The sequence below is a fragment of the Zea mays genome, chromosome 3 (assembly GCF_902167145.1).
Source record: "Zea mays cultivar B73 chromosome 3, Zm-B73-REFERENCE-NAM-5.0, whole genome shotgun sequence".
In the NCBI taxonomy this organism is placed as follows: Eukaryota; Viridiplantae; Streptophyta; class Magnoliopsida; order Poales; family Poaceae; genus Zea; species Zea mays.
The window spans coordinates 207,199,669-207,215,916 of NC_050098.1; the positions used below are offsets into that span (position 1 = coordinate 207,199,669).

Genomic DNA, 16,248 nt, shown 5'->3' on the forward strand with positions numbered 1-16,248 from the left:
TTGGTCGCGTCTCCCGGGCTTATATCACGGCGCCAACGAATGAGCAGCAGCATGGCAAGTTGACCAAGCCTGCTGCGTGCATGCAAACTGGGTCGCCATCATCGTCTAGTCGTCGTCGACGACATCCACGTTAAATTATACTCCCTGTGTTGCAAAATAAAATTCGTTTTAAAAAAATAATGAATTCATACAATAGTTAATGTATGTGTTTTATATATGTCTAGTTTTAGCATTATTTATTTGAATATAGACATAAAATTAAAGCTAAACGACTACGTTTTTTAAGGCAGAGGAAGCATATGTCTAGAAAACTAGGTAGGGGAAAAATTGAACTGCCAAGCAGCTAATAAATTGCCGTGCTGTGTATTTCATCGGAATTCCGTCGATGCCAATTGCCAACACAACCTGGGCCGCCATTACTTTGTGGCTTATTAGTTTGAACATGTCACGGGCCTGTTTGGTTCGTGGCTAAATGTGCTACACTTTGTCTAAGGTTATTAATTCGAATTGAATAACTAACCTTAGGTAGAAAAGTTAGACAAGATGTAGCAAGTTACAGCGAACCAAACAGGCCATACTATTGCTCTAAATTCTTTTTTTAAAAAAAAAACAACACGCGTCTCGGTGTGGTGTGAACCGTTCTGGCTATCCTGCCGGCCTGCCCCCATTTGTCGTCTCACATCCATTGAGTAAACATATATACGGCTGAAAGGTACAGAACTGCAGAGATAGGCCCGCTTCAACAATGTCCACAGGCCCTTGCTTGTGCGATCTGGCTATCAAGATGATACGCAAATTAATCATGTACCCTTTGCATTGGATATATTCTCAGTACACTTCGTCAAATTAGTTAATTTAAACCTATTTGTGTTGATATGTACCTCACAACAACCGGCGGCGCAGACAGGTGCGTATTCTCGGCGAGGCTCGAGCAATCCATTGGAGCTTAGGGGTTTTGGTTAGCAATTAATAATCTCGTCAACCTGTACCGGCAACAAGGAGTTCTGATCTGATCCTAAATGCACTTTGTCCACTCGTAGAAGCAACCTTTTTCAGTCTCTCTTGTTTGTCGCGGAACTGAATCGCCTTTTGAATTAGTGCTAGTTTCATTAATTGACCGAGCCACTCATTCAAACAAATCGTGCAACTGTGTACGCATGAATGAATGAATGAATCTATGGGTGCGGGATGGATCATGCATATACATATCGTTGACAAATTGACATGGTGGTATACACGGTCCTTGCTTTATCTTCTCGCGATCAGAGGTCTAGGAAAGCCTCAAAGTATCGCACGAGAAGGCACACTCTAAGCTTCGTCTTAAACACCCATTTATAACTATAGGTTTACAATCAAATGGAATCATCACCAAAAACAGAACTGTGATCCTTTGTCTCTTCTTCCTTACGGGAACTTTATTGTCATCCTTCTCAAGAATTTCCTCGTGTGGGTCGTGTAGTAAAACTAGGAGATAACTTTGATGAAAACTTAGTATTGCTATGTATATATTTCATACAAAATTTCCTTAAATGTAGCATCACGAGATTTCATAGTTACATCAACATGCATACCTGAAGCGTCAAATTTTACTCCGGAGACCCTGCTCGCGACCTCCTCAACACCTTCTCATGCCGCATTGCGAAGTTTTCCATCTATTAGGTTGTGGCCAGCAGATCGTATATATGACTGTGTAAAACATTATTTTACACTATAAACTATATAGTTTACAGAGTGAAGTTTAAAATAGATGTGACTGATAAGTCTAGTGGAGATCGCCTTTTTTTAGGGGCTGCCTAGGGTTAACCTTCTCGATTTCTTGGCATTTCTCACCACCGCCTGATTTCAAATTTGAATCATCGGATTTTGTTTTTTTTCTGGCGGCTTTCGCTATTTTCTTGGTAGATTCCGCTGATTATATAATAGGAAGTGTGGTTCGGTTTAGGAAAAGTCAAATTTCTGACAAGATATGTTTGTTAACTATTCAAATAACGCTTTACAATGAATAATAATATAGTCATAAACAATTTGATGTCCAAAATCACATAAAACATACTAATCCAAATAAAAATGCAATTCTAAAGCAAAACAAAGCAATAGAAGGTTACAATAGTGTCATTCAAGTACATATAAAGTTTTTTATAACACAATTATTTCACTTTTACAATGCATAAAAAATATTTTTCACATATTTGATTCATTGGTGAGAAGTTTGTGTGAGGGTTATACGTTTTATGAAATTGGATGGCCAGTGCATATTAATTTATGTATACCTATGTATCTTGTATTTTACAATACCATACATATACAACATACTGAAATGGTATTGAAAGTTTATATTTTTACATGGCCAAACGATCTTTTCGGCCAAAAAGCATCGAAATCTCGTAAAAACACGGTTTATGGTTTTTTATTTTTTTTAATTTTTTTTGAATGGTGAATCGAATTTTTTAAAATTTGCATCGAAAATCAATTTCTGTAGGAGTTCAAGAATGAAAAAACTTCAAAATTCGATGAATTTTATTCAAAATTGCTAAATATGGGACTGTCCCTCTCAGTCCGAAGGTTGAGCAAACATTTAACAACAAGGTGGCAATCAGGATCTAGACATGGAAATCCGGCCTCCTAACGGATGCATGCTGATCACTAAGGGTACCCTTTCCGCCCTTCCAATGCACATATCGATCGTGTGGTAGATTGTGTAAAATAGAGGATACGACATTGTAGATGACACTGTTTGGAGTGAAGTTTGAGATAGAAGATGAGATAGAATAGCTGATGGAGATAGGCTCTGCATGGGGCACTACAAGTGTGTCGACGTGCCTTCTTCCTGTGGCGGGACGTGTCCACAAGCACCCATGGCATGTGCAAGATGGCGTGGAGGATAGTTTGCGCGCCCAAGCTTGTTTGCGGCCGTCTCGGTGTCCCACATATGAGGATTGTTGGGTTTTGCCTTTGCACGGTTGCACCTACGTTGGGAGTAGGGGTGGTAATAGATCATGATCCTAATACTTGCTTCGCAAACCAACAAGGCTCTTAATTTTGTTAGTTCAAAATTATATTGTTTTATGATCCGGTCCTAACTTGATTCAATCCTTAAATTTACTATGCTAAATTAAATGGCCCGTTACAACCTCTAGTTGGGAGTGGCTCAAGCGCACCAATGCAAACACTGCGTGGAGTGTCATGGCCCTTGGCCACCGGCAGAAGATCACCGACACGTGAGCACGGCGTCGCTGCCAGAGACCAGCAAACAACGAATATGTGGTTGCTTTTCCTTTATCTTCTTCTTCTTGCCCCCTTTCTCAAGCCTGTTACAACCCTTTATACTCAAGAGTTTGGGCTGGCCCATCACACACAGACACACCCACTCACACCTTACAGCCCACACGGCTTACGACGACACCGACACGACACCTTCTTTAGACTCTAGCGCTCCATCTTCGGGACTTCAGCATCTGCTTCTCCTGCATACTGTCCCATCACCTCTTCTCTCTCCCCCATGTCATCACCAGTCATGATATACGTATATGACATGGAGCTTACTACCTAAGAGGAATGAGCGAGTCATCCTCTCAGGACTAATTTGGTGTCAGAGAATTGGAGCTTTTCTTCTGGCTGACGTTGCAAAGAAAACTGTGGATATGGGCATTGGGCAAGGAGGAAACACCACCAAGAAAATGCCTACTACTGAACCTTCAGGCTTCCGTCCGATATCCCTACAAAATCGTAGCGTCAAGATCCTGAGCAAGATGCTGACCACAAGGCTGCAATGTCAAATCGGCAATGTAATTCACCCAGACCAGACCGGTTTTTTCCGGGGCGATCCATTTCGGAAAACTTCGCCTAAGCCCTTGAGCTGATCCAGACCTGTACCAAATGCAAACAACCAGCTTTGGTGATCAAACTAGACTTTGCTAAAGCCTTTGATACATTTAGATGGACTGCTCTCTCCCAGATCATGACAGCTATGGGCTTCCCCACCTTGTGATGCAATCGGGTTAACACCTTGCTCTCCAGTCTCCTCTTCAAAACTGCCGTGCTGCTCAACGGTTGCCCCGGGCCTTGGATTACCTACAAAAAGGATTAATGCAGGGAGACCCCCCTATCCCCTTACCTTTTTCTCCTAGTTACTGATGTGTTACAAACAAGCCATGATAAAGAAGAATGGTTTGTGCTTCACCCTTTGACATATGACCAGAGCGGCCCAGTTATTCAATATGCCGATGACATGTTGATTATCACTAGAGCCTCTTCTCGTGGAATTACACAACTTCGGTGTCGTTTGGTCACATATTTGTAACGTAATAGTTAACTGATAACGTTAAATCATGTTTATTTACCGTAATCAGATAACACACTAAAAATTGATATCGACGTATTCAAACTTGTTACCGCCGATACTCGAGTGCAAACCATTATCATTATCATTTACGTTACATTTCGTGAATCAAACAACACCTTCATGCGGTTCTAGACTCCTTTACCGAAGTAATGGGGGCTCTGCATCAACTATGGGAAAAGAACCCTAGTTCCGATCCATGTGGATTCCCATGAGAGGCTCAATGTTTCTCTAGCATCCTTCAGTGCAGCATGGGAAGCTTCCCCTGCCATACATTGGGCTCCCTCTGTCAGTAGTGCCACTTAAACATAGGGATGCCTGCACCAAATAATGCAGCCGCCTGCTCAGTCTCCTTGGGTGGTCTCAACATTTCATGAGTCACGATGAATCGGACAATACTTGTTTTGGCTGGCTGGCTGGCTGGTCACTGGTGGCTGCGTCTAAAACCCACGTTGTGGCCAAGACTTCGAAATCTTGCAGCACTAGAGCTCTGATGGTGGCATGTGCATCACAGTTCGCGAGCAAATGCACTGCATCGGCATGCTGATGGACCGGGACCGCCGCAGCGTCAAGGGAGGTAATAACGTCGTCGTGGAGCCCAAAGCTTTGAAATGTGCGTCGCCAATTCGCCATGTTCTTGGTAGATACATCTTAGAGGTGGATGTGGCCACTGGCTGTCCCCTGCAGACGCCACACTCACTCGGAAGCCCTGTTGATAAAGCGGCGCATACACCCATCGAAGCAAAGCGGAAGCAGTAGCAGACCTCCGATCTGAATCTGGAAAAAAAAGTTGGAAGCAATTAGCGATTCTGCAGCAAAAGGGCAAAAGACGAGTAGGAATTTCTCGTGGTTGACGACGGTGCGTGGATGAGAGGGTTAATTAATACTAGTTACTAGCGTTAATCGTTCGTACCGCCGCACGAGGGAGCGGGGGTGGGGGTTTAACACAGAGCGAGAGGTGGCTGCTGCTGCTCAGCTCGTGCTCGACTCGACTAACGATAGGACAACGACGGCTCGGGAGGCGACACCTGCCGCCCATGACCTGTGACAAAAGCTCCCTAGGGTTACTAATCTAATCACCGTGTTTGGCCGCTGCTGTGTCAGTCTCAATGATGGTTAATTAGGTTGATGGCCGAAAAGCACAAGTGCACTGCATTCATCTCACCAGATCACAGAGAACGCTGAACGCCGACAGGCCTTTGTACGGCACCAGCAGTAATTTCAGTAGCACTGAACGTGGAACACAACTTGAGAGGCCGAAGGCAAGACACTAGGGTCGTGGGCCCGCACGTAACTACGGTCCACGCGACGGTGGTGGGCTGGTGGCCCAGCGGAGCGGACAGAGTACTCCACCATGTGCTGTCGCTTTTCAAAGGGTAGAGAGGCGAAGAGAAGTCGGCAAGGCGCCAAGCTACTAGATGCTACTGCTAGCAGGTCCCCTCCGTGCATCCAGTACGACGGATGCTCGTGCTCCGGTCGATAGGAGCACGGCCATAACACGCGTCGTACCACGGATGTCTCTGGGCGCACAAAACGACAAAACCCACCATTCATGTGTGTTGTGTGTCCGTTTCAACGTTTTTACAACGGCGGTCAAAGATTGTACCTACGGCAATAGTCTCCTACCTATACGACTATTCAATTACAACCACGGCAATGGTCGCGGGAGACTAGCAGATAGCAGTAGTGTAGAGGAACTGCAGCGCGCCAGTTTTAGCACTATGCCACTAGTTAGGCTATCCGCAACCGTTACCTCTAAATTTTTCCCCTTATATCATTTTTCCCTCCTATTTTTCCCTATTTTTTCATCTCCCACAGCGGTTCCCCCTAAATACTCCACTTTACCCCACTACAATTATAAAATATCATTTTCTATATCAACTATCAATTTTTTATCTACTAACAATTACTCGTGGACCCACAACACAGTGTTTAGGGTGATGAACAGTGACACGCTAGATCTAAGGGAAGAGAGAAGGGTGCCGACGCGTAAGAGGCGCTGTAGGAACACCGCTGCGACCGTGGGGTGCCTTCCTACAGCCGACATGCAAGGAGAAGGGGTGGCTAGCGTTTACCGCTGCGCACAGCCTTATTCAACCATTTCCCCCTCTTTGTTGATAAGAAAAGAGGGTCGCTCCAAATGCGAGGACACCGTTACCGTTACTCACTTAAAAAAAAATAACTATAGATAATGTGTTATTAAAGTGGTTCACGACTTTTAGTAAACAATACTACCTCAGTCCCAAATCAAAATGCATTTTACCTTTTTAGAAAATTCATAATATATGTATTCTATATATACGCTTCTAGACTTATTATCATCCATACGAATATATACATAAAAATTTAGATCTAAAACAACTATTGTTATGAAACGGATCCAAATATATTTATTGTAAAAATATATACATAGCTAATAACATTTCTTTGCGTAATAAACTTGTGAAGCACATGACATGATGATGACGCGTTTCTGGCTGGGTCATCTCCCTGGAATTATTGGATCAATCGTCGTAGCGCATGATGGTGATTAGGCTAAACCACCATGGTATGACCTCAGTTTTGTTATATGTACCCAGTCAAATAATAATAATAATAATAATAATAATAATAATAATAATAATAATAATAATAATAATAATAATAATAATAATAATAATAATAATAATAATAATAATAATACACTTCTCCTGCATCCGAATTTTGTGGCCGTGTTGTAGAAAAGCTCCGAAGGTGTTTTAGCGGAGCTTCACAATTCACGTGTAGATTAAAAGCGTTTGCAAGAATTGAGTGAAATGTTCCTTCCTTGCACTTGGACTTTTTTTTATCACGACCATTGTATCTAAAAATTACATCAAAATAAGTGTACACCATAGTTTGTCGGTAGAACCTAGAGATTTTTCTTCTAACACAATGCGGCTGAAAAAAATTCAATCTAGCGCTTGAATTTTCGTGTGTGGCCAAAAAAAAAAAATTAGCTGCTGATTTCCAATCAGCGGGTCAGAACTTTTGGATGCTAGAGCGTTTTACTGCTTTTTTTTTATCTTCCGTTCAAAAACGACTCGCTGGGGTGTTTAATTCCCCATTCATGTCACATCAAATATTTAAATAGTAAATATAAGTATTAAATATATGGTTAATCAAGTATTCAAGTTTAATAAATTTGTCTTATCTTTTTACTTCTTATCTATGTAATTAATATTATAATTAGACTATATTTAATATTTAAATATTTGATGTAGTTGAGTGTTTAATTACCAGCTCATGCCCCTTTGACTTTTTAAAACTTCGAATGGAACAAAATCCCTGCCGTGAGCAGAGAGCCAGAGAGGAGATTCGAGATTGTGCGCCAAGAAACGAAGAAACGATAGAAAGAGAGAGAGAGAAGCAGAGGTCCCAGAGTGAAGAGGTGGTGAGACGTGAGACTGTCTTCAGCGGTTCCCCCTAAATTTCTCCCCCTATATCCCACTCACGTGCCACGTCAGCAATCTCTCTCCCCCTATATCTCCACGCTCTACAGCGGTTCCCCCTATAACAATCCTCTATACCCCACCACACCAATATTATATACTTTCCTCATCAACTAACTCAACTACCATCAAATATTACAATTAATTTTATATATTCTTTGCATAGTACACGGGCGAATTTTGGTCCACCTGTAATTAGCACACTTCATAATTACTATTAATACTTAAGTATAAATACGGTACAATTTTATGTATTTTTATAAATTCAAATTGTCATTCTTCTAGTACACGACACGAGTGGCTTGCACGACACGACTGCCTTCTACCCGAAGCCACGACCGCCTGGCTTCCTTCACACACCTAAGGCACCTATAAATAAGGTACCCTGGGGACATGCTCCACTCATCTACACACTCACCTCTTCTGCATCATCCGTCATTCCATCAAAAGACCGTAGTACGTACTCAAAGTTTAGGTCGTCATGGAGTCATTGAAAAGCCTTGTGTTGTCCTCGTCATCCGACGATTCCGACGATGAGATCGATACCTTGTTGCTTGCCCAGCATGTTGACCACCTTGTGCAAGGAGCCACGAGCACTCGCCGTAGGCGCTCCTCATTGCCTCGCCGAGTTATCCATAGGGACCACGCTGCTGGAGAAAATCTCATCAAACATCACTACTTCGGACCTAATCCTGTGTATCCATCACATGTCTTTCGTCGAAGGTACATTTCGTAAGTTATGATTAAACTTTCATTTCGAGGTTTGTTTTGTTAATTTTTTGCTTTATTTTCGTTTATAGGTTTCGGATGCATCGTCCTTTGTTCCTACGTATCCTTCGTGCCGTTCAGCGAGAAGACGAATACTTCACTATTCGTTGTGATGCAACAGGTTTAGCAGGGCTTGGTCCATTGCAAAAAGTATGTGCTGCATTGCGTATCCTTGCGTACGGGTTACCAACCGATGCGGTAGATGAGTACATACAGATTGGACAGACTACCGCTAGGGACTGCCTTATCCGTTTTTGTCGCGCAATCATATCTTCCTTTAGCGAACGATACCTTCGTATCCCTAACCACGACGACATTGCTCGCATACTACGTGTAAACGCCGACAGGGGGTTTCCTGGTATGCTAGGCTCTATCGATTGTATGCATTGGGAATGGCGCAACTGTCCTACTGCATGGCGTGGACAGTTTTGTGGGCGCAATTCTAGGCCAACAATGATACTAGAGGCAGTCGCTGGGTACGATTTGTGGATTTGGCATGCCTTCTTTGGAATGCCTGGTACCAACAATGATCTCAACGTGCTTCATCGGTCACCTGTGTTTGATCCGTTACGTAATGGGACGATGCCACCAGTGCACTTCACTATTAATGGGACTACTTACAATTTCGGATACTACTTAGCAGATGGCATATATCCAAATTGGCCTACCTTTGTAAAAGCTATTCGCCACGCATTTGAGGAGAAAAAGGTTCACTTTACAACCAAGCAAGAGAGTTGTCGAAAAGACATTGAGCGAGCTTTTGGAGTTTTGCAGGCAAGGTGGGCTGTTCTACGTGGACCTGCTTATGGTTGGGATCGTAATCACCTCGCTGAGATGATGACTGCTTGCATTATTATGCACAACATGATTGTCGAGGACGAAGGAGATGGTGTAGTTAATGTCGACTTCATTGGCCCCTCAGGGCCCCCTGAACCGTGCAACAATACTGGTGAGGGCCGCAACGAGTGGCTGAACAATCATATCCGCTCCGAGTTACCCAACGATCCGGACCTGGACATCACTTGTCAGGCAACATACTTGTCTTTACAGCACGACCTCATAGAACACCTCTGGGCTCGTCGAGGCGCCATGGGTTGATGCATTTTTTCCGAATTATGTGCTACACCAATGTTGTTTACTTTTAATTATGAACTAAATGATGTGTACCAGGATTAGTAGTCGTATGTGCTTTGTATGTCCGTAGTTCAGAAGTCATGGTTCCTTGTAAGTGTAATGGCTCTGGTACAAATAAGTTTGAATATGGTTGCTAACCTCAAGTAATGTATCATAATCCTTATTATCAATATCAATAATGTCAAATTAAACAATGTTCAAAAACCAAGCTGATTAACTCAAACAACTAACGAATTGTTCAACCAGTCTAAAATAGACATGTCCAAACACAGAGGAGCACGGGTCGCCGATACAAAGGTGACAAACACCTTATCAAATACAGTATTACTCGTCACACAGGATTGTTGATGAAATATTCCATTAAACCTTGCTTCATCGCCGTGTATACAGCTCTCATCTCTTCTGGTAAAGCATCCATATCCATGGCAAAAAGTTTGTTGAGCTCTTCAACCTTTTGCTTCCTATCTTCCATCTTCAATTTTTTTTCCTGCACTTCTATTTCCTTGGACTGAACCTCCAACTTCTTCAGTTCAACTTCCTTCATGAACTCAATGTTCTGTTGTTTCAGCTCTGATTTTTCTTCACTTTGCTTCAATCTTGCTATCTGAATGTCATGGATTTTTGACAGGTAGTCAGTAGATTGGGATGCACTGGACATTGACTTCTTCCTTGATGCTTTCGTTGAGTCACGTCCTAATGGTCTCTTGCCTTTTGAACCACCTTCATCAGTGTGTACTTCATTAACAGAACCTGTAGGTGTAAGACTACGTACTGGCTCGGTCCCCGCATTGCCTCTCCAGGGGCTGCCATGAACCATGGCATCCCATTTGGGTTCGTTTTTCAGGCGAGTCCAGCAGTGCATGAAATGGAATGGCTTTTTCTGTGATGTTGCATACAAAGATGCAGCTTTCGAAGTCTACAAAAGATGTATTACCACTTGTCAGTGCACAAATAACATTACGTTCACATGTACCATGACCATACATTTAGTTTCACAACTGAATATAAATGTACCTTGTCGTTATCTGTAAGGCCACTTTGGTTTTCCCTGAGGACTCTTGCGTAGAATCCGGCAAATTTCCCTGTTTCAGCTCTTATTTTTTCCCACCTGCTGCTGAGAGCCCTATTAAGTCTCAATGGAAACTCACCTCTAAGGTCATTGTACCTTTTCTCTATTCTAGCCCACAAACCCTCCTTCCTCTGCCCTGTGCTAATCACTGGGTCACTACTAATCTCTAACCATGTTTTGCAAAGCAACAGGTCTTCATCAGGTTTGAAGTTCTGTTCCTTCGTCCTCCTAAATGTCCCTGGTGTATCTGACGGCTTGCTAGGGCTGTTAACTTCCTGGATGTTGTGTTCTGCTTCGGATTCAAAGGGTATAGGGTCAGTCTGGTGGGTAACATGGGTGGGCACCGGTGGACATGGAATGGGTGGTACCAATTGTGGTTGACTGAAACCTGTTTGTGTAGGAGGACCCCCAGGAGTTGTCATACCAAAATATGGGTTCCATGGTGTACGAAAGGTATATCCAGATGGGTCATTAGGGCCCTGGGACCAGGTAGGATTTGTCATATGGCAATTTGAAGGATTAGTAAATGTTGAAGCCTGTGTTGGGTCGAACCCTTGGGGCTGCCACATCTGAGGATCCCACATGGGTGGGGGGAAAATTTGGTTACCTGTATTGGGGCTGGCAGCAGGTGGTCGATAAGGATTGTTTGAGTTGTTGTCAGCCATTCTGGAATGAAATACATAAATACATTAAGTTGGACAACACATAACAAACTTGAACTGTAAAAGTCACACTTCAAAGCATTGCAAATCAGCTTGAGACAATACGAACAACAGGATGAAGCATTGGAAATAAGTTGACTACAAAAGGATAAAGCATCCCACAACAGGTTCGTACATAAGTAAGATAAGCTTCAACCATACGTACATCGGTTACGCATGCATCAAACAGATACCACACAAGTTCCTACTTTATTTGGATGCATTAGTACTACGACGACCAGGTTCTACGTACCATTATTACAGGTTCCAAATGCTATACCTAGTGGACCTGTCGGAGTCGTAGGAGTCATTGTCACTGGCGTCATACAATTCTGGTGAGGATGGGGGGGTGAAAGTTATTTGTCTGGGCACGGGCTTGGCATCCTGAGCAAGGTTAATTTGTTCCTCCATCCTATCCTTCTCTGGGTCAGACCTTGCTTTGCTCTCAATTGCATCCTGCTCCATCAGGTCTACCTCTTTTCCAATAGCAAGTAGAGCATTCAGAAGGTAATGCTCGTCACCCAAATGACGGAAAGCCTCTTCTAAAAAGGTCCTAATATTGACTGCACGACTTTCCACTGAGGATGCAAGATTCAGGACCAAGTTTTGCAGCAGTTTGGCATCATGGCTGCTCATGTTGATTTCAATCGTCAAGCAGTTCCTCCTTGGCTAGACAAGGTGCATAGATGAAAAAATTAGGGGCAGTACCGTTACTATTTGGGTAACTTGAAGTGTTAATGTCAGTTAGGAAACAAATGTTGGTACGAATGCAATAAACAAATGTGGCAAAGTTATAAACTAAAATGTTGTTGCAATTTACCAACAATTGTTGGTTGCAATGTCTATGCAGTGTAAATTAAATAAATATTTGAAGCTGCATAACAAACATGGAAGCGAAAAAGGATTTAGAACCTCAGTTAGTTGCATGCAATGCTTAGTGATGTAACAAACAAAGGGGTTGTATGTTAACTAAGTGGTGTTCATAAGCAGACTATCCCTGGCTTGGTCCATTTGGTACTTGCTTACAAAAAACAAACTTGCATAACAAACATGGAAGCACAGACAACATACATGGACAGTACACTTAAGCAGATTCATAAAAACAAAGAACGTAAGCGAATAAAGGATTTAGAACCTCAGTTAGTTGAAGTGGACGTCAAAATAAGGAAATTAAATATGTCAAGCTGCATAATAAGTAAAGGTATGGTCAGTTCCATGCAATGCTTAGTCATGCAACCAAAATTGTATGACACCTGACTACAAACCATACACAGAGGTACTAAGAAAATTACAAAAAAGTGATATGCAGCAAAAGGGGATGCCTTGGGGAAGTCTACGGTAAATGGTACTTAGATGTTCGCATAGCAACAAGAACATTAATTTCAGTACGAGCAACATTCAGCAATCAACATACAAACACCATGACAGCAACATAATTGACCTCTTACACGTTGGTGGATACACTTAAATGACCAGTACACGATGACGAATATGAAAACCATACAAGATTATTCATGGTGTATACACGTTGGATCAGTTCACCATTTTAGGCGATTCGGAGTACACAGTAAACCCTATTTGTGCAAGTTGGCCATGAACAATTAAATGGATCTATGTAAACAACTGAAGTACAAGTAAACCCTAGGGTTAATCGAAATCAGGTTGATTTGGGACACGGATTGAATCGGAGATGTAGAACATGGAGCAGGGGACACGTACCTTGGACCTTGAAGCTCAAATGACGCAGATCGGGTGAGCGTAGATCTCTCGGCGAATCGACGAACTCCCGTTGACCTCCTCCCAGCAGACGCAGCACCGGCGGATAGAGACGACCGGCGGCGGCGCCTTCGCACGGATCGGCGGGGTGGCCGCTCCACGAAGCAAGCCGACGGATCCGCGGCCACAACTTCCTCTGATGCTCGCCGGGCCGACCAATACGAAGGATTCGGTGCCGTGCGCGGAACCACGAGTACCTTCTCCGGCGGCGTTGCGGTCGCGGTTGAATCGCCTGGAGGTCGCTCGACGGAGGATTCCGATCGCGCGCGCTTCTCTGGGAAGCTACCGGCCGAGGGGGAGGCGAGCGCGGTAGCGTCTCCATCCATTTAGCGGGAGAGAGAAGGAAACGGGAGGGGAGAGGAGGAGGAAGAGGGATGCGGTGAAGGGGGTAGCGGTGCACTGTAGCCCCTATAGGAGCTACAGTAATAGGGGAGGGGGAGGGAAGAGGGATGCGGTGAACACAGTCTGAAGACGCCAGCGCACTCGCCCGTTGCCCCTCCATGCAATGCAAATGCAACGCGTCCCCCTCCCACCGCGCAGACCCCACATTGACAGCACCACCACGCACGAAACCCCACCAGACAGACAGACTTGGGAAGCGACAAGCGGCCCCACCGGCCGAAGCAAATCTTGAGCGAGAAGCCGAGAAGCAGGTGTGCCGCGGAAGCCTTCTTCTCCAGTTCTAATAACGCTTGGCCCTCTCCTTAACCTTAAGCAGCAGCCCCCCGTGGCCCGGGCCAGGACCAACCAACAGACCCGCCGCGCGCCCGCCTACACCCGTGACGCCTCGCCGAGAACCACGCGCGATCCGCCCGGTCGACGAGGTACGCCGCTGCTCATCCTCGTCTTCCACTTCCACACAGATTGCTTGTGTGCTTCCTTACTTGTACGGGGGCTGCTTGCGCTGGGCCTGCGTTCTCGGGTAGTTCATGTCTGGGCGGCTGGACCTGGGGACTGGACTGCTTCTGTTGTGGATTAGCGAGACTTGTGTAGGCGATCGATTTGTCGCTCTCATATATATAGTTTTTGGCTGGGCGGTAATGCCGCCATTCCTCTGGTGGAGATATCAGATATGAGTTTGATTACTGCGTTCCAAGCTCTTCTCATTGAGGCGACCTGTTCGTTCTCAACTGTGCCATGGTGTTTCTGCACTTAATGCGAAGAGCTTCGAGCGGGTGTTCCTCTTTTTTTTTCTGCACATAATGTGTTGTGTACTTGTGTGTGTTCCTTCTGGTGATTTCGTCTTGCTCTTTGGACATGCAACAGAATCACGTTTTTACGTTTCTGTTTGTATACGAATCGATCCATCCTATTCCTAAAGACCTAAACCAGCCAATAAACGTGATGACCATTTTCAATTCAGGGGCATCTCGCTATCTCGTCCTCCTGGGCGCTTGGGAGAACGGCAACCGCCAGCCGGCCGAGCCAAGGCCAAGCCATGGTGGAGTCCAGTGGCCACCGGAGCACCGTCCCCGCGGCCGTCGGCTTCTTCAGGGTCCCGGGCCTCTTCGTGAGGCTGAGCGGCAAGGGCGGAGCGAGCAATGCCGTGGACCCGGAGGACTCGGTCTGGAGCCCGACCTCCCCGCTGGACCTGAAGCACGTCATCAGGTGCAGCCCGCCGAGGGCCTGCCTCGGCCTCGCCGACGCCCTCACCGCCGACGGGACCGGTTCCCTGCACTCAGGGGGCAGGAGCTCGTTCGTCGACTCCATCAAGCCGTTCCTCGAGCGGGCGCTGCCCAAGGCGGCGTGCGGGAAGGAGGCTGCTGCTGCTGCCTCCTCGTCGGCCGGCGTCGTCGCCGCAACCCTGGGCAAACAGGCGAGCGAGTACGCCGACTGCGAGGAGTACACTTGCGTCATCTCGCGCGGGGCCGACCCGAGGACCACGCACATCCTCGCCGGCGAGACGGTGGAGGTGCGCAGGGGCGACGTAGGTGGTGGCTGCAGGAAGGTGGTTTTCATCATCGAGCCGTTGGCATTGAGCGACCGGCAGCCGCGCGCGTCTTCGTCTTCGTCGCCGGCGGCACCCGCTAGAGTCGTCGCGTCCGGCCGTTGCTGCTGCTGCATGAAGAGGCTGCTGGAGGACCGGGACATCTTCATCTACCTGTGAGTGAGCTCTGCTGGTTTCCATCAAATGCGTGTGATGTGTCATGTGAGTGAGACATGTTCCAACGCTGTTCGGTTCTTGATTTTTGACGGAACGTCTTGTGGTGGGGTGCAGGGGCGAGAAGGCCTTCTGCAGCGACGAGTGCAGGAACGGGTTCATCGAGGAGGCGGCGGAGGAGGAGCTCATGATTCTGGATCCTGCTCGAAATCTTTGATCAAGATTTGTTAGCTGCCGTGGCAAAAGTAGAGAGTGTAATATTTGCCCGCAATATTTTGCTTCTGCCTTCAACTTGGGGACTACTTGGCTGGGAGAGTGAGTGGGGGAAGGACAAAGGAAATTGCCTCTCGTTCAAGTTTTTCGGTAAGGAGAGGTCGTGTCGTGTCCCGGTTTGGCCAACCAGTGCAACGGCCGAGCCAGCCAATTTCCGTGGTTTGTTGAGCTCCATTTTGGCTACTGTCAGATTAGTAGCTCTTCGCCATCAATATATTACTACTGTTTTGTTTAAGGCCAGTTTATGCCTTTTTGTTCTCCATTTTTTTCCCTTGTTTATCTTTTACATTTTACTCCTATGTTCGTCGTAGGCTCGTAGCGCTCGTTTTACGATACGATTTCTCATCATCATGCCTGCTGCTTTACTGCACTCCGTCAGCAAGGTCCCTTAAATTACAACTCAAGGTCTCCATCTACCAGATTCAAAAGTCCTAGTCGGGTGTGCTCCTTCCTGTTAAGAACCCCTTGCTACACTCGAACCGAGTGGAGTCCAAGGGCTGCTTAGTAGAACACAAGAAAACAAGAGTGTAGAGAAAGAAAACAAGAGTGTAGAGAGGAACTGATTTTTTGTTACTATATGGTGCTGCTCTCCAAGGGTTACATAATATGGGGATCTC

At 45.4% G+C, this 16,248-nt stretch overlaps 2 protein-coding genes across 3 annotated transcripts; both read left to right on the top strand.

The window, feature by feature from the left end:
- Positions 1 to 8,221: 8,221 nt before the first annotated feature.
- LOC109945327 (uncharacterized) lies at positions 8,222 to 9,881 on the top strand. Its single transcript, XM_020551180.3, has 2 exons — positions 8,222 to 8,532; positions 8,610 to 9,881. The coding sequence occupies exons 1-2, from the start codon at positions 8,291 to 8,293 to the stop codon at positions 9,673 to 9,675; spliced, it is 1,308 nt and encodes a 435-aa protein (XP_020406769.1). The 5' UTR covers positions 8,222 to 8,290; the 3' UTR covers positions 9,676 to 9,881.
- A 4,042-nt stretch (positions 9,882 to 13,923) lies between these two features.
- Positions 13,924 to 15,889, top strand: LOC100274019 (Protein MARD1). 2 transcript variants are annotated; one of them, NM_001320110.1, is made up of 3 exons: positions 13,924 to 14,081; positions 14,621 to 15,360; positions 15,476 to 15,864. In NM_001320110.1, exons 2-3 carry the CDS (start codon positions 14,696 to 14,698, stop codon positions 15,573 to 15,575), a joined length of 765 nt encoding a protein of 254 aa, NP_001307039.1. In that variant the 5' UTR covers positions 13,924 to 14,081; positions 14,621 to 14,695; the 3' UTR covers positions 15,576 to 15,864. The 2 variants fall into 2 exon arrangements, 1 of the variants encoding a protein (NP_001307039.1); XR_002267809.1 differs by lacking the exon at positions 13,924 to 14,081 and having other exon boundaries at positions 14,088 to 15,360; positions 15,476 to 15,889.
- Positions 15,890 to 16,248: the final 359 nt, after the last annotated feature.

Excerpts from the sequence above, each read along its gene's own strand:
- LOC109945327 (XM_020551180.3), top strand. The coding sequence starts at position 8,291 with ATGGAGTCATTGAAAAGCCTTGTGTTGTCCTCGTCATCCGACGATTCC. Across the intron at positions 8,533-8,609 it reads TCACATGTCTTTCGTCGAAG|GTTTCGGATGCATCGTCCTT; the intron begins GTACATTTCGTA and ends TTTCGTTTATAG.
- LOC100274019 (NM_001320110.1), top strand. The coding sequence starts at position 14,696 with ATGGTGGAGTCCAGTGGCCACCGGAGCACCGTCCCCGCGGCCGTCGGC. Across the intron at positions 15,361-15,475 it reads CGGGACATCTTCATCTACCT|GGGCGAGAAGGCCTTCTGCA; the intron begins GTGAGTGAGCTC and ends GGTGGGGTGCAG.